The sequence below is a fragment of the Nematolebias whitei genome, chromosome 11 (genome assembly GCF_014905685.2).
Source record: "Nematolebias whitei isolate Nwh7 chromosome 11, NemWhi1, whole genome shotgun sequence".
Classification (NCBI taxonomy): Eukaryota; Metazoa; Chordata; class Actinopteri; order Cyprinodontiformes; family Rivulidae; genus Nematolebias; species Nematolebias whitei.
This window is the reverse complement of record NC_056508.1, coordinates 38925499-38944496: the sequence shown is the minus strand read 5'-3', so window position 1 is coordinate 38944496 and position 18998 is coordinate 38925499. Positions and strand designations below refer to the sequence as shown.

The following is an 18998-nucleotide window of genomic DNA, read 5'->3' as shown; positions in this document are numbered from 1 at the left end:
GTGTGTGTGTGTGTGTGCGTGAGAAATACGGGGGTGGAAATCTTACGACATGTGACAGCTGGTGGGCTGATGCCAACGGGGAAGGATGGAGCAGAGAAGGAAATGACTGTTGCCAAGGCAACGCCGAGCTGGAGTGGCTGATGGTCGGGTAGCGTGAAGTAGCTGCCAGTTGAGAGAGCGAGAGCTGCAGAGAAACAATGCAAATGATTCGCTGTTATTATTATGATTACCAACAACAGGGCTCAGGAAAATACTTAACGCCAGAGAGAAACGTGCCGTCACAGAACACAACAAGAGCCCCTTACTCTTCAGCACTTATACACCTCCTCTGTTTACACAACCCACAAGCTTTTGAAGTTGTCTTTACCCTGTAGGTCAAGTTTAAATGATTTATCTTACCCTTTGATACTCGAGACCTGACAGGGAAAGAAAGAAAACATACTTTTTAAAGTTGTGCAAAAATGTCTTGCATAAATAGTTGCAGATGAAACCCTTGTAAAGTCTAGAACAAAGCTAAACGTACCCTTAAAAACACTCTAAACGTCCATATTTGCTGCTGGTAAATCTGAAATCCAGTTCTTTAAATACCAGATGTATTATTTATTAGTTTACTTGAAGTCTAAACATAGTTTCTCTGATCTCTGATCACATTTTTCCCTACTACAAAAATAACAAATATTATTTTAAAATGCCTAGGACTGACACGATAACAAATTTTGCTGGGCGATTAATTGTCTCAGAAATTATTGTGATAAACGATAATATTGTTTGAAATTTAACAATAATGTCACATTTTAGAAGAAATGTTGATTTGTTTGGGGTGTAGTACAATTTTTGACCACCTGATGGCAGTATAAGACTGTTCGAACCAAAGGATGGATAGTTGCGCAGCATGTCTCTAAAAATGGGAAGGAGGGCTCTTGACATGACATGGGCCGACATGGCGGACGCTCGGGGATTTGAGCTCTAGCATTTTTCACTCAAAGCTTTTAATTTAAAAAAAAAAAAATCAGTAAACAAGTTTTCAGTTTCTTTTTGCAGAGAAAAACAATTTTTTTACACAAAGGCACGGGTTTCAACCGTGAATTATGGAGCTCGACAAGTCGAAGGTTTATTCCCGAGGTTGGCCAGTTAGCTTAGCTCGTAGCTTAGCATCTCAACTTAGCTGCTTTTAACAATCCAAAAATGCAATTTTGAACGGGTAAAACTGATTTTAAAGAGAAATGGAGGGGTCAGTGAAAAGCACCGGAGTTGAACCATGTCTTCAGTAGGAAAAGAGAGACATGAAGAAAGGATAAAGCCAGTAAATGAAAATTAGGTCGATAATTTTCATTCATCATGCAATTAACTAATTTATTGTTTATTTTGACAGGCATAAAAATGCCTGCATCATACTTTAAGCTTCTTGTTTTTCAAATAATGGCAGGACTGTGGATCAGTGGTTAGATCAGTCGCCTAAAAGGAGAAGAGGGTACAGAAAATGAATGCATGGATGGATGAATTTTAAAGTTAAAATACGTTTTGGAGTTAAAATAAACAGTTTTTCTTAATCCACTGATTTAATTTTACTTTTTCAAAATGTTTTTATTCAATTGATTGAACATGTTTTTATTTAAAAAGTTGACCCAGAAAGAATGATATCTTTACATTAATCAAAATTTCTAAGTGGAAGTAACTGGAGCAAGTGTTTCTACTAAAAATATAATTAAGAGCAAGGGAGTGGTGTGCAGAACTTGACTCTGTTATTGTGTTGGGATGGAATTAGTGCTGTGAAAATCAGCTTTATAATGAATTAACAAAACAAGATAGAGATGTTTTCCTAAATCTGCCTAATGACCAGAACATTATAATAACTGTAAAATGTGCTTGCTCTGATCTCAGCATTTTTCTATCATTTATCTTGTTTTCATAAGCTCCTGAGCAATGAATAGAGGAGCTTAGATGCCCTTTTCTTGTCCACCTCTGGCTAATCCTGCTTGATGATTAAGCATTCCCATGCTTTTGAGGAAATATTAAACCTCTGCTGTGACTGATACAGCTCCAAGGTTTCCTCTGAGATGAATCTAAACAGGTAGATGTCAGGGAGGAATCTAAATCAGATGGCCAAATTATATTCTAACTGATCTAAAAAAGAACTCTGCTTCAAAGCTCTCCACTTGTATAGTCTCATTTAACCTTTAAAGCTCTCTCCACTGTTTCATTTAACCTCAGCAAGGTTCTTCTATAGTCTCTAATGTAGTGCAGCCCAGTAAAAAATAAAATACAATAAATATTTAAAATAAATCTAAATAATCATATAAACTGAATGCTCTTTAATTTTATTGGACATACCTAAAAGATGCTTTCAACTAGGTGCATTTTATTTGCACTCAGAAGTCGTGATTTCATAGTTCAAAGATTGAAAAATCAACTGGAAAGGCCGATAAAGTTGAAAGTGTGACTTGGAAAGCCAGAGGTTTCTCTTCAGACCTGAAAATCTAATGCAGCTGACTCACACACATGAAGTGATGCAGTAATAAACTATTGATTTGTGCCTCTTTCATATTTGTTCTTCATTAATTTAGTTGCATGCATACAGTAGTTGCATAGTTGCTGCACTGTTTGAGTACATAACATTCAGAGAAATATACAACTTAACTAATGAATACAATATTTAGCTAATTCCAATTGCTTTCCAAATTGCAACTGGAACACTTTTAGGTTTTATGTGATGTAATTCCCAGATCTGAGTTCTGACTTTTAAAGGAAATTAAATCCAGCCAGAATGTAGGCCTGAGCTAAAGAGTATTTGTCTTACAGGAATAATAATAATCAGAATCAGAATAATGATGATAATAATAATGATGAAAAAAAAATATTCTACAGTAGAATAATTTATAAATAAACCTAGTACTTAACGATTGTAAAATTAAGGACTGGCAATTCCAGCAGCACATGCCTTTATTACATACTTTACAAATGATCTAAAATAAACATTTATTAATAATAATAACTGGGTAAACAAAATAAAATACAAAGAATGCATTATATTTCTGGACTCACATTCTTGTAAATAATCAGCCATATTCTTACCCATTTGTTGAAAGTTAATAGCTCCACATCTTAAGAATAGACTTTTGATTGATTGATCGCTGACTCACCCACATGTTGGACATATAAATTCTCATGAATTTTCATGATTGTGAAGACACTTACACTGCATACATACATTGCAATTCAAATCAGAGGCTACGAAGGGTAATTTTCTTACATTTATCGTTTACCTAGATTAAACATCGGGAAACCCAGACCTTACTCATTCATCTTTAGTCAGCTCAAAGCACAACTGAGTTTTAGGCTTTTTAAAAAGAACAGTTATTATGATGTAAATATTGGTTGCCATGAGAGTCACTTTGTGTTGTATTTCTCTAAAATAATATTTTTATATTTAGCTTTCTTTGAAATACCAACAAAGTCCATTTGAATTACAATTCAAGCACTTGACCTTTTGCCTACACAAAAGCAAGACTGAAATGATTAATAGCGATCTTAAGTTTTGAATAAAAATCACCCACTTCTCTTTAGGTTTAATTAATAATCACATGTAGAAAGTTTACAATATTAATACACTCTAGAAGATGCTGCATGTCAGTAAAAATGTTTTCAACTTATTTATCAATCCATCCATCATCCATCCATCCATCCATTCATTATATTTTACCTGCTTCTTCCTTTTTGGGTCGTGGGGGTCACTGGTGCCCATGTCCAGCTAGCACTGTGCGAGAGGCGGGGACAGGTCCATCACAGAGACACATAGAGACAAACGAGACAAACAACCAGTCACTCGCTCACTCACACCTAGAGACAATTTAGAGTTATCAATCAGCCTAACATGCATGTTTTTGGTCTGAAGGAGGAAACTGGAGTACATGGAGAAAACCAACGCATGCACACAGAAAACATGCAAATTCAACCCAGAAAGTTCCCAGACTGGGATTTGAACCGGCGACCTACTCACTGAGAGGCAGCAGCTCTACCAGTGCACCACCGTACTGCCGATTTCAACTTTTCTTCAGCTTAAAATGTACAAGTAAGCTTATATTTATTTATGTAACATGTCACTTAGCAATAATACAATGTCAATAGACAGGTGGTCCTTATAATAGACCACATTAGGTATGAAAAGAGTTAATAGAGTTCCCTACTGGAGCTTAAGTATCTACATTGCATTTAGGTTGCTCTCTTAAGGCTCCAGTATACTCGCACTTCCTGTCAGCTGTGTGGAAACTGTGCGCACTGTCCGCAGAGGGTTGAGACTTCATACTCAAGCGTCAACCATGAGCGGCTGCAGTCAGCTCCACAGAAAAGGGGCGTTTACCTTTGGGACAAATTGAGTTCACCGAATGGTTATTTGCTGACATGCCTACTGGATTGACTGACAGGTTGCAAAAAAAAAAAAAAAAAAATGAGAGCTGCAGCCCAGCCGCAGCAGTGTTCTGGGTTTATATGTTGTTAATAAAAAGTTCTAAAAAAAAAACAACAGGGAGCTCTGGCACTGCAGTCCACACATCAGACCAGCCCACCGGGAAATCTCCAGACCGTCCCGCTGCCACAATGGACCTGATTTTAATTTGCTCATGACAAATTCCTTCATTTCTCACAATTTCAGTCATGGCATCAATGGAGGAGGAGGAAGAGATCGCTTGCCTTTTGGGAAAAAAACAAACAAAAGGAAAGGCCAGATCAGGGATGAAGAAGGGAAATGTAATACATTGGTGTTCCATACAAAACAGTCCGTCGCCGGGCAGTCTATTGTGCAACACCGAATACGTGTATGCAGTCGTAAAAATTGAGCTTTGCACAGACTTGCCCTGCGGGCGTCTGCTTCAAGTCTAACCCGGTAGGCGCGGGCTTCCATGAACTGACATATGCGTGAGTATACTGGAGGCTTTAACACTCTATCAGTGCTGATGTAAACACCCATAACTTTAAACTGAATCCAAAATAAGTCTGTCAATAAATTAAGACGTACTTATGTTTTCATTAACATTAAATTTTAAAAAAGTACAATTTGAGCATCTATGTCGTGTCGACATCGGGGGCAGTGCCACTGGATTGGCAGACTGTGGTGGTGGTTCCCCTCTTCAAAAAGGAGGACCGGAGGGTGTGCTCCAATTATAGGAGCATCACTCACCTTAGCCTCCCTGGTAAGGTCTATTCAGGGGTCAAAAGCGAGTCTGACCGTTGGTCGAACCTCAAATCCAGGAGGAACATTGTGGGATCCATCCTGGCTGTGGAACACTGGATCAGCTCTTTACCCTCACTAGGATCCTCGAGGGGTCATGGGAGTTTGCCCATCCAGTCTACATGTGTTTTGTGGACTTGGAGAAGGCATTCGACCATGTTCCTCGGGGCACACTGTGGGGGGTGCTCCGTGAATATGGGATTGGGGGTCCGTTGTTACGGGCTGTTCAGTTCCTATACAAGTGGTGTGAGAGTTTGGTTCGCATTGCCGGTAGGAAGTCGGACCCCTTCAGGGTGGGAGTTGAACTCCGCCAGGGCTGCCCGTTGTCACCGATTCTGTTCATAACTTTTAGGAACAGAATTTCTCAGTGCAGCCAGGGGGCGGAGGGTTTCCAGTTCATTGGCCTCAAGATTCCATCTCTACTCTTTGCAGATGACGTGGTCAAGTTGGCATCATCATGCCACCATCTTCAGCTCTCACTGGAGCGGTTTGAAGCCGAGTGTGAAGCAGCTGAGAAGAAAATCAGCCTCTTAAATTCTGAGGCCATGATTCTCAACCGGAAAAGGATGGATTGCTCTCTTCAGGTCAAGGGTGAGGTTCTGCCTCAAGTGGAGTAGTTCAAGTATCTCAAAGTTTTGTTCACAAGTGAGGGAAGAATGGAGTGTGTGATTGGCAGATGGATTGGTGCAGTGTCTGCCGTATTGCAGACTCTTTTCTGGCCCATTGTGGTGAAGAGAGAGTTGAGCTGTAAGGCTGACATTATCACATTACATTATGCATTATTTACATGAATGCTCCTACAAGCACCCTGCAGATGTTGGATGCTGTATATCATGGTGCACTAAGATTCATAACAGGCTGTGATTATCGTACCCACCACTGCACCCTGTATTCACTGGTTAACTGGACATCATTAACTTCACACAGACTCTCCCACTAGTACATTTTCATATTTAAATCACTTCTTGGTCTGCTACCTTCATACATCTCCTCCTACATGTCTCTGCATGAGTGCAGTTACAGCGTGCACTCTCAGGACATTATTACCTGCAGTGTCCCCTCAGTGTGGACCATACTAGGCAAAAGGGCCTTCTCCTACTCTGCTCCCGTTTCCTGGAATATCTTGCAAAAAGATCTGAAGCTCTTGACATTGATCTCTCTAAGTGGCTTTAAGAATCTGTTGGACTCCTGGCAAAAACCAACGCAGACATGTTCCTGTTTTTAGTTTTCTACATTTGCCTTATAATCTAGCTGTTTCTTCTACCTTTTTTGCAATCTTATTTTAATTTGTAAAAAAAAAAAATCTGTATGCCTTTTTATAATTGTCTATTGTTGTTGCTGTTGTCTATTGTTGTCGTCATTCTTTGTTGAAATCAGGTCTCTCTTGTAAATGAGTCCTTGAGGCTAGATGGGATTAATCTGTCTAAATAAAGAATGAATGAAAAAAGATGCTCCCTGGGAACCTCCCTAGGGAGATGGTTCGGGCATGTCCAAATGAGAGGAGACCCGGGGAAGGCCCAGGACATGCTGGAGATAAGTCTGTTGGACTGGGAACTCCTTGGAATCCTCCTAGAAGAGCTGGAAGAGGTGGCTGTGGAAAGAGATGTCTGGGCCTCCCTGCTCAAGCTGCTGCCTCCGCGACCCGACTTTGGAATAAGCAGAAGATGATGGATAGATGGATGGATGGAATTTGAGCATTTAATGTTTTAAACTGGCTACAAGTTTAATTCAACCACTGCAGAGGAATCACAGAAAAAGAACAAGCAGCTAGAGGTGAATGGTAAATTCAGTGGTGTTGGACTAACTGCACTCTTATATTTTGTAACTTCTCAGCAAGGTAAGCAATTTAAATGTTACGTAAGTGCAGCATGGAGTCAAATTAAATCAATTGTTCATGGCATAATGGGGAAAGGCAGCATTGTTTATTGAAAAGTGTGTGCCTGTTTGACAGTACTTCTCACAGCACTTTGCACTTCTGATGAAGGAGCCACTTGACGAAGGACTGCTTGCTCCCAACAAAACTCTGGTCTGGAAGTATTAAACTTCTTGCTACCTCAAAGGTTACCCAGCATGCCATTTCACTGACCAGGACTGATATTTATATTTGTTTAAAAAGCAAAAATTGCTTTAAATTAAATCATTTTGGTCTTACTTATGGCAGTTCTTTATTGGATATTGCTAGCCACACCATAACATGATAAAAGTATCAAAGAAATATACATTTTATAAATTAATTGTACATTATATTTCCATATTTATGTTTGCTACAGTTCCAGATAAGATTATCTCTTTTGTTTTCCTATTGTTTAAATATTTGTTTATTTTAGTTTCCCTCAAATCATTTCCATTAAAAAAGCAACAAAAGTGTAGACACAACAGTAAAGTTATTTTTAGAATCTGGGGTTGGTCAAAACATCCTCACAACAATGTCAAGGCCAGGCGAATGTCACAAATCAGGCCCTGCAAATACTGCTGAGCCCAAGCATATGTTACATACACACATGCATGTGTCACCAAAGTGCTCATAAAAAGTGTGAAAAACAGGAAATGGACTGCAAGAAAGAATGTCACTCACACATGCACACAAAAACAATAAAAAAATAAAATTAAATTAAATTTAAAAAAGATCCCATGAAGCCAGAATTTGAGCAGATGATATGCTTGGCTGTCAGGGCAAACAGGCTGAGATCAGAACATTGGCAGCCGCAGCAACGCCACAACTAAAAGCCTCACTCAATGTATTCTCTTAGAGGCAGATTTACCAAGCTGCACAAATTAGCATCTGTTTGCAAATCTTAAATAGTGCCTGTGGGAGTGCCCACATCTGTGGGTGAGGTCCTGGAAATACATCCATCAACCATCTGAGTAGCGATCAGCTCATTTTAACTCCTTTTAACAATGATCCAAGCTACCAGGAACAGTACAATAATGCATGTGCATAAACGTCTGTCCCTAATAATATACTGTATCAATTATAAAAGATTTAATGATGAAAAGCTCTATATAGTTTCTTAAAAAAAAAACTATTTCATATTGTATTTAGAGAGCCAAAATAAACAATGAATGAGTAGCTATTTCAAATGAGTCACACTAAATCTAACTGAACAGTCTTCACTGAGTGGGTGCAAATGGCCTAAAATAAGGGCAATAATCTTCAGCCCCTCCACCAGGAAAACTGGCCATGCTCACTCAAATGTAGTGACACAGATGCCTGTGCAATCCCAAGTCTTCTGCTTGGTTCATGATTATGTCTCCCCTTGCGCAAAAATCTACTTTTGTTCTAAACAAACCATGTTTCAGCTTCATGAACATTTTTTTTTAAAGTGCTATCCGTTTAAAAATATATATATTTTAAAACAATGTGTTTAGAATTAAAGCATCATAAATGTAGGTTTTTGCAGCTGCAGTGAAGTAAAGATCCAAGCAAGAACCTGAGGACACCCTCTGAGTAACTCACCTGTCATTCAAAGCAGCCTTTGCCATACAATGGTTAATTCATCCAGATTGGAAGAATGTTTATCATTCAAATAAAGTTGGACACTGTAACATGGAGGGGACAAGGATAGTTAAGAGCCATTCTCAAGTGGCTATTTAAAAAACTGCAGTTTTTGCCACTTTCACCCTGGCTTCATTTTTCACTTTGGAAAACTGCTACTTGGTCAGCAGAGGTGTAGAAGATGGGATCGAAAACCCAAGGGAAGACATGGTAGACAGGAGCAGTAAAACATTCTAATGATAAATAATTCAAGAGGCATCCAGGTAGGCAAACAAGGTACCAGCTACAACTCTTCCTTGGAGGTATGGGGAGAAGTGGGAATGTATTGACAAGCATTAAACCAACAATGTGGCAAGAGGTGAATGAAATTGTGCATATTTAAGTTTTGGCTGGACTTCTGGGAATACAGAAATATACAGGAAAACAGTTGATACAGCAGGACAGGTGTTAAGGACAGTAAGGAGAATTAAGTGTGTGGAAAATGGAGAAGTGGTGAGATTTTGATATCTTTTGCACCGTCTAAAGTTCCACCTATAGTTCTATGACTTTGCTTTCCTCTGTTTTAGGTGCTTTAATCAGCTGCATCAACTGATATGAGATCAAGAATGATACATTTTAATATAATATAGTGAGACAAGTCTGGCTTTGAAGGGAGGAGATCTATTGAAAATGACACGGAGATTACTAGCATGAATTATTGAGAACCAAAGGTGAAAAAGTCAAGAAAAATAAGTGGAAAATATGACACGTACAAGGCAGATGTAGTACCACGTCACACTGTTACCAGTGGGGATTGGATGTGAGTAAGAATGAGTGTAAATAGCACATGAGAGTGTGATGAGAGAAAATAAAACGTGAGAACATGCAAGACAGAGTGAAATGTCATCAGAAAGACATGTCCAAAAGTGGCATGGTTCTCTAAAAAAATAATGTGAGCGGGGAAAAAAAATCAAAGTAGAATGAAGGTTTTCATGAAAATACATAACACTATTCATTTTAATGAAAAAAGGTATTAAAAACATGTTTAAATGCAGCATATACTAAACATAACACTGATTATTTGTTTTTGTTTTTGCAACTATTCCTAAGTAACCCCCAATTAGTCAAGGCAGATGGTTGCACCTCCTGGATCTAGTTCTGTTGGAGGTTTCTTACTGTTATAAAAGAGTTTCTCCTTTATTCTTTCTAATGTAAAAATAAACAAGATAGGATATTAACTCAAAGTGAACATAGGAATCAGTCCATTGGATTCCTTTGCTAGTCTACATTTTACACACTGATAATCAACCTAAAATGGAAAACATAATTGATTTGGAATTAACTGGATTTAAACTTAAGTATAATTAGATGGGATGGAATTCCATCCAGCCATCCATTATCTTCCGCTTGTTCCGAAGTCGGGTCGCGGGGGCAGCACCTTGAGCAGGGAGCCCAGACATCTCTTTCCACAGCCACCTCTTCCGGGAGAATTCCAAGGCGTTCCCAGGCCAACCAAGAGACATAGTCTCTCCAGCGTGTCCTGGGTCTTCCCCGGGGTCTCCTCCAAGTTGGAGATGCCCGAAGCACCTCCCTACGGAGGCGTCCAGGGGGCATCCTTAGCAGATGCCCGAACCACCTCAACTGGCTCCTCTCGATGTGGAAGAGCAGCGGTTCTACTCCGAGTCTCTCCCTGATAACCAAACTTCTCACCCTATCACTAAGGGAGAGTCCAGCTACCATGCGGAGGCAACTCATTTCAACCACCGTGATCTTAAGCTCTCTAGTGAGAGCTTAAGATCTCGATGACGCCGACAGGACCACATCATCTGCAAAGAGCAGAGATGGAATCCTGAGGCCACTGAACCAAAAACTCTCCACCCACTGGCTGCACCGAGAAATTCTGTCCATAAAAGTTATGAACAGAATCGGTGACAACGGGCAGCCCTGGAGGAGTCCAACTCCCACCCTGAAGGGGTCCGACTTACTGCCGGAAATGCAAACCAAGCTCTCGCACCGCTTGTATGAGGACTGAACAGCCCGTAGCAACAGCACCCCAATCCCATACTCACGGAGCACCCCCCACAGTGTACCCTGAGGAACACGGTCGAATGCCTTCTCCAAATCCACAAAACACATTTAGACTGGATGGGCAAACTTCCATGATCCCTTAAGCACCCTAGTGAGGGTAAAGAGCTGATCCAGTGTTCCACGGCCAGGACAGAACCCACATTGTTCCTCCTGGATCTGAGGTTCGACCAACGATCGGACTCGCTTCTCGTACCCCTGAATAGACCTTACCAGGGAGGCTGAGGAGAGTGATGTCCCTATAACTGAATGGAATTATTGTTGGAATTTATTGAATTTGTTTACTTTTTTCAAGAGAGCCCCAAGTTGATTTTTGGTTTGACTGAATTGATCAGATACAATATTATTGTAAAATTGCCTTTTGTGAAGCTTTCAACTTAAAATAACCTTTAAAATCCTTCACTGAATAAGTATGAATGACTATTAAATGTAATGATGTGACATCGTTTCTGGCTTCACAAATTTATATGATAAGGTAGTCATCAACTTTTTTCCTTTAGGCTGCAAATGCATCAAATATTTGTTTTGCACCATTTGCAGAGTTTTGAATTGTATGACAGCCCTCAAGTTCAAATTTACATTCTTTATTAAAACTCTCATCAGTATGTGGTTGAGGTAAACCATTCATTGTAAAATATTTATAATAGCATCGTCAGCAGAAATCATAAGTAAATTGAGAGAAAATTATTTAAGATACTGTATAGTTAAAATAGAGCATCTTTTGAAGAATTATACAAAACGTAAAATTGAGTTGCAGCCAAATGAATATTTTATACATTTACAACACATGAAGCTCAAACTAGTCCTCATAAAGGACGGTAGCAAAAATTAGGCTTGACTAAGCTGATGCCAGCTTCCAAACAAGCCCTCTGCCAGCAATAAAGTGAAACATGTCACACCTTCAGCCGACAAACTATAAGCCCACCTGGGTCAATAAAACACAAGCATGACCCTGAAACATGGCCGCAGCCCATTGTGAAAAATCATGAGTTAAATGATCATCAACAGAGACAAACAAATGCCGTTGCTCTTCCAAATTCTGCCTATAAATAACACAGCATATTTTGCACCGTGGCAAATAGAGTGTGTCAAGGATCAATAATTTATACAAGCAGAAGAAAGTCATCAGATCCAACAACGCTAGCAAACAGAAGTGGAGCATACAGCTTGTTTACTCAGCCATTTGAAGGAAGGATGCTGCAGATTTATCAGCACTTGACATTCATGTTGAAGAATGGGGGAAATGTGTTGAAAAGTGAAAATGAATGTAGAACTTCACAACTGTGTTTACATGTCAGAATCTTTTGACAGAATGGAGAAAATGAGACAGAAAAAGTTTTTGCTAATTTGCCTTGAGCTAGAGTTGTGATGAACTGTATGATAGCTACAAATCATGGATTCCCTGTTTAAATGGACAGTATGCTGTACAGTTCTGGACGGTCATTGGATAAGCATATCTTCTTCTTCTTTTTTCATTTTTTCCCTTTTGAGGGGTTGCCACATCGAGTCATCCTCTTTCATCTCACTCTATCTTGTTCATCCTCTGGCCTTACTCCATTTCCATGTCTTCTCTAACTGCATCCATATATCTCCTCTTTGGCCTTCTTCTTTGTCTTTTCCTGGCAGATGCATTTCTAACATCCTTCTACCAATACACCTAATGTCCCTCCTTTGGACATGTCCAAACCATCTCAGTCTGGCCTCTCTAACTTTATCTCCCAGGTGTTCAACCTGTGCTGTAACTCTGATGATCTCATTCCTAATTGTATCCATACTTGTCACTCCTAAGAACACCATCTTTCTGCCACTTCTAGTTCTTTCTCCTGTCTTTTTTATCAGTACCACTGTCTCCAAGCCATATAACATAGCTGGTCTCAGAACTGTCTTGTAAACTTTTCCTTTGACCTTTGCTGCCACTCTTTTATTGCAAATCACTTCTGAAATTGTTAATCGCCAACTCCATCCTGCCAGGACTTTTTTTCCACCTCTTTACCTCATTCCCCTTTTCCTGGACAGTTGACCCCAAGTACTTGAAGTCCTGCACCTTTCTGATCTCTGCTCTTTGTAACCTTATAGTTCTACTTGCCTCCATTTCATTCACACACATTTACTCTGTCTTAATATGGCAGATTTGCATTCTTTTTTTTCAAGTGCATACCTCCACCTCTCTGAGTTCTCTTCCACTTGTTCCCTGTTCTCATCACATATCCCAGACAACTGCAAACATCATAGTCCACAGGGATTCCTGCTCGACCTCATCTGTTAGTTGATCCATCACCAGAGCAAACAAAAAGGGTCTCAAAGATGATCCTTGGTACAATCCCACCTTCACCTTGAAGCTATCTGCCACTCTTACAGCACATAACACCACTGTCCTGCTGTCTTCATACTTGTCCTGTACCAGTCTAACATACTTCTCTTCCACTCCAAATTTCCTCATGCAATACCACACCTTGATCAGTACCCTGTCATATGGTTTTTCTAAATCAACAAAGACTCAATGAAGTTCTTTCTGACCCTCTCTGTACTTCTTCAACAACACCCTCAAAGCAAAGATGACATTTGTGGTACTCTTTCTTGGCATGGAATTATTTTTTTATTTCTTCTTGGCTAACCTCTTTCTCTGAATAGCTTCCTGCACTTACTATTCCACCACGAGATTTCCATATCATCTGTTTTCTGTCCACATGACACGCCAAGTACCTTCCTTCCTGTTTCTCTAATCGCTGTTGCTGTAGTAGCCCAGCCATCTAGAAGATCTTTCTCACCACCCAGAGCCTTTAACAGTTCCTCTCTGAACTCCACAACATTTTCCTTCCTCAGCTTCCACCATTTGGTCTTCATCTCTGATTTTACTATTTTTTTTCTTCTTCACAACAATGATCATTCTATATACAACCATCTGTTCTGGCTGGTCACACACACCCCTGCAACAACCTTACAGTCCCCAATCTCCCTGAGGCTTCTTCTTCTACACAGAATATAGTCTACCTGCATATTGCTGCTTTCACTATTATAGGTCACTCTATGTTATGCCCTTTTTTGAAAATAAGTGTTGACTATAGCCATTTCCATTCTCTTGACAAATTCTACCACACTCTGTCATTCCTGGTTCCTTTTCTTGACACCAAACCTACCCATCACATCGGCATCTCCTCTGTTTCTTTCACCATGTCCATTCAGGTCTGCTCAAATCACCATACTCACCTTTTGAGTGTGGGTGGGTACCAACACTGGGCAGGCCCTTGACAGGTGCAGTGTGGTGCAGAACCAGTGAGAGTTGAGACAGTGGCAAAGTGCCATAAGAGAAAGGAGAGAGGCAGACTAGTGAGCATCCAAGCCATTATACAGGATGAAACAACTATAAGATCCTGGAGTACATCAATAGGACAGCCCCTGATGATGAACTGATAAGTGAATGTCTCAGGCAGCAGCAGAAACCAAATGTTGAAGAGGCAGAACAAGAGGATATATCATGGAAAGACAAAGCCCTGCACAGCATGTACCACCAGCAGACTGAGTAAGTGGCTGATATCAACAAATCCTACCAGTGGTGATAGATGTTGCAATCCAAAGTGACTATAACATCAGGAAGAAGGACCTTGAGAAGATTGAGAAATGCCAAGGGCTGAAAAAGGAAATATACAAGTTGTAGAAAGTCACATTTACAGTAGTCCCAGTGGTCATTGGAGCACTTGGTGCTCTTTTGACCCCCAAACAGGAGTGACTCCAGTAGATCCCAGGGACAACCTCAAAGATCTCTGTCCAGAAGAGTGCAGTCCTAGGAACAACTAAGATACAGTGCAGAACCCTCAAACTCTCAGGCCTCTGGTAGTGGACCCGAGTTTGAAGTGAAGTAGAAGTGCCCAAGCGAAAGAGCAGGGCTAGCTTCAAGTTTCTGTATTTTTTTTTTAATATATGAATAAGCTTTTTAAATTTTTGTTACATTTCATTGTTAACCATTTGTTGTTTACATTAATTTATTATTATAGAATTACTATAAAACACACCAAAAACTAGTAAAATAAACGTAACTGAAAGAAAAATATTATTTTAGGTAACAAGGAACATTCAAGAATTAAATGTTTTGTCTGTACCTATTACTTGGTGCTGTTTACATTTTTACCCAGTAAAACAGTCGTAAAAGAAACCTAAACCACATATCGCACTAGACTGGCCAAAACTGAATATTTACTCTTAGCAAAGCTTACTCATGATTGCAACATAATTTAGTAGGCTATTATCCTGTAACTGCCTCATGTAACTACAGTGATCACAGACTTTTTTCCCCTCCCAGATTTACATCAACAGTAAATAAATTAAAATATATAAATTAAATTTGAAATGCTTTTTTTGGCAGCATGGTGGCACAACTGGTAGAGCTGCTGCCTCTCAGCAAGCAGGTTACCCTGGTTCGAATCTCGATCGACGGCTTTTCTGGGTAGAGTTTGCATGTTCTCTCCGTGCATGCGTGAGTTTTCTCCAGGCACACCGGCTTCCTCCCACAGACCAAAAACATGCATGTTGGGCTAATTGGTAACTCTAAATTGTCCCTAGGTGTGAGTGAGAGGGTGAATAGTTGTTTGTCCCGTTTGTTTCTATGTGTCCCTGTGATGGACTTGGACCTGTCCAGGGTGTATGCCACCTCTCACACAGTGATGACTGGACATGAGCACCGGCAACCTCCATCACCCAAAATGGAAGAAGCGGGTAAAAGATAATGGATGGATGGATTTTTTTGTGTCTTTGTTTGTTTATGACATGTGGTTCTCCTTTGTTAGAAAAAATAATTGCCTTCTCTGAGAAATGGAGGTTGAACTTTAACACTAAACCTCAAATGTGATCAATGTTTCAGTAAAAATGAATAAAAAATAAATAAAAAAAAACAGCTTCTTTTGAAATTAATACTGTTTGCTTGGTCAACATGGTTGAATCTGTGATTCTTGTAAGAGTGGCATGTAAAAGAGTAGATCCAGTTAAGCACCTTCTTTTATTGTTATCCCCTAGGAGCTGCCCAGTATGACCACAGACGTCTTTTCTTTGCCGCAGGGAGCAGCCCACTTGTAGGATTCCGTCGCCATTGCAGCTTAATCAAAATAAGGTCGATTTGTAGAGTTCACGGGTTCAGTGCTCCCATGGCTCGCAGCCCCGCTGGTTCAATTTAAAATGAGTCGGAAAACCGACCTATTTTGGCCCGGAGAGCCAGCGTTGAAACAAAGCTGATATCCTCCTTCCTCCACTCTGATGCAATGTTACTGTGTGTGTATGCCTGGGTCCCTAGCCTCATCCATATTGCGAGAGCACCATTTATCACAACCCTCACTCCCTACCGACACTTCTACTCAGACTGAAGGATGATGGTTACACCCTGTAGTTCAGCATAGTGTGAACAAACTGCCACAAAATATACACAATCGACAACATATACCTTTAATACATATGGCTGCTGTAAGACTCATAAGTAAGTAAGTAAGTGCTATGTGTTGTCATCATTGTCTTATGAGTTATTAAATGAGTCACTATTGATCACATCAGATGCCACAAATGGCTGAACACCACACATTTAAATTCAGGACAAAGTTACAGTAAAGTTGATCAGTACTATGTCAGCTGCCTGTAGGAAGCCTCTGTCATAAACAGATGTTAATGTGACATTTAATCTGATTGGATCCAACTTGGCATGATTACCATCATCAGTATTCTCTTTGCTTCCAAAGTTTCAGCAGTGATTCAAGTGTTGTGCAACTGACACAAATAAACATTTTGTTGTCTTTCATCAAGAATAACATTTCCAACAGATATGCACCCACACTTCTCCCACCCCCATGCAACGTGCCTTCCTAGTTATTCAGAAAAAAATCTAGCTGCAGGATATTTTGACATACACAATATTTCTGGGATCTGATGCAGGTGAGTGAAATGAAGAAAACAGAGACATTTGTAAACAAGCATCTCTTCAATTATACCGCCTACTTGCATTGTTGCTGGGAAATCTGGGACAAATAAGACATTTATGCAGATATTTAACAAGATTTATGGTTTGGCCTGCTGTATTTGTGGAGAAGTCATGTACAGTGCAAGCATTGGTTAGTCAAGATTTACATTGCTTGTCTAAACAACATGGGAGGGTAGGGTTGTCTATGCACATGGGGTGCTAGAAGACTGATCCAGGCAGGAATCATTTTCTGATCAGCTCTTGACCGAAACACAGAATTGTTTGAGGGAGGTGAGGGCTGGTTTGAAACCAAGATATCGCAACAAATTTATGGTCTGACAATACCACAAGACTTCCTTCTATAATTGCCTTTCATGTTTTATATAGCTCTTGGTCAGCATATACTGTATATACACTGTATAACCGAACCACACCGCTAACAGTATTATGGTGCCAACGGGACCATGTTGCTAAGAAAAACCGCACTGCTAACCGAACCACACCACTAACAGTACCATGGTTCCAACAGGATAGAACTGTCATTTCTAACATGAGCCCTAAGCCCGACCCGAATTTGGGGAGGGCCGGGTCATGATATTGTGCTGGATTGGCGGGCCGGGTAGGTGTTGGGCTTTTAATTGGGTCAGGATCAGCCATGATCCAATTATATGATAACACGGCCTGCCATACTTTCACCAGCCGCATGTGGCCATTTCACCGCGAGCTGACCAGCCTTGAAAGAGGTAAAAAGTTCAGTTAAGCTTCAGATGGGACTATACTGCCAGGAAGTGATTCATTGCACAAATGGATGTTCATTCAGCCGCTGCACTCAGCAGATGCGTGCGGCCGACGACCCAAACAGGTGAGATCCCAAAGCAAATGTGTCGGAGCAGGGTCTGTGTCTGAATAAATCAGAATGTAGTGTAGGCAGAAGCAGGGTTTAAATGTTCTTTTACGGCCATGAAAGGACAAACACCCCCTCAGCTCCTATCTTCTGCATCTTTTTTTATTCAGCCGTGCGTCCCCATTGGCAGGTGTATCCCAAAACAGACGTGTGTCAGAGCGGTCCATGTGTCTCAGTAATGCAGAAAAATGCAGGCAGAAACAGGGTTTAAATCTTTGTTAAAATCAGGTCTCTCTTGTAAATGAGTCCTTTAGGCTCAATGGGATTAACCTGTCTAAATAAAGGTTGAATGAATGAAAATGCTCTTTTGTGTCCATGAAAGGACAAACAGCCCCTCAGCTCCGATCTTCTGCCCCTTAATTCAGCCCCGCATCCCCGACCGTTAATAACTAATTTAAAATGTCGGGGGTTTCCGGGTTCTGTAATTACTGTTAATTCGCCGGGTCGAGCGGGGTTCGGAAATGATGACTGCGGGCTGGGGCCAGGTTGGGTATGATTTTTTTGGGCCAGAATGCAACTCTACAAAAGAACCATATTGCTAAGACTAACCTCACTGTCATCAGAACCACTCTGCTAATAGGACCATGCTGCTGTGTATTTATTTCTTTTTCACTTTTGGCGCCTTGTTTCTGTATTTTTGTTGCATGCTTTGAATACATCCCAGTTTATGCTAGTTTTGGGGTCGGCTCGGAGGCCGACTCCGCTCTCATTACGCTTGTAAATTATATCCGAACCAAATCTATGAGAATCAATGCTGCTGTTATTTGGTGTATTGTTTTGCACTATAGTGACTAGCGTGTATCTTAGATCTTTTAGTGTATCGCTTGGTGTTTGTTTATCATATATATGAGTTTACATTTTAGATCCTTATTTACTGTTTCTTTTTACACTTCATAGTTTTGCTACCGTTTGATGTAACTGGGATCCTGTGTACACAATTTCGTTCCACCTCATGTACCACATGTGACGCAAATGAAAATAAAGAACCTTGAATCCTTGAATATAAATAACTAAACAAACAAACAAATGAATGAATGAATGAATGAATGAAAATTGCAATGCTAAATTGCGAACAACTTCAGTTGAATGCAACTGATCTGTTTTTCTTGGTCCAGTTTGTCCATTTGCATTACAGTGACACATTTAAACAACCGTAATTTGGATAAGTAGAGGGGGAGTGGGGGCGCAAAGGTTAGAGAAGGTGGGCCTTGATCGAAAGATTACCGGTTCAACTCCCTGGACCGACAACATCAAAAATGTGGGTGGGATAGGTGAAGCACCCACACCTGCCTCCATTCTCATTTGCCCCACTCTGGGCCCTTGAGCAAGGCCCTTAACCCCCCACCATCTACTCCCCCGGGCACCCTAGATAGCA

The 18998-nt window shown here is 40.4% G+C and overlaps 1 protein-coding gene across 1 annotated transcript in view; it reads right to left on the bottom strand.

The window, feature by feature from the left end:
* Window positions 1-18998, bottom strand: part of nphp4 (nephronophthisis 4) — a 188119-nt gene that overhangs the window by 63638 nt on the left and 105483 nt on the right. The window contains exon 12 of the mRNA XM_037684334.1: window positions 47-184. Within this exon, the coding sequence (XP_037540262.1) occupies window positions 47-184 (138 nt within the window). The remainder of the gene's footprint in view (window positions 1-46; window positions 185-18998) is intronic.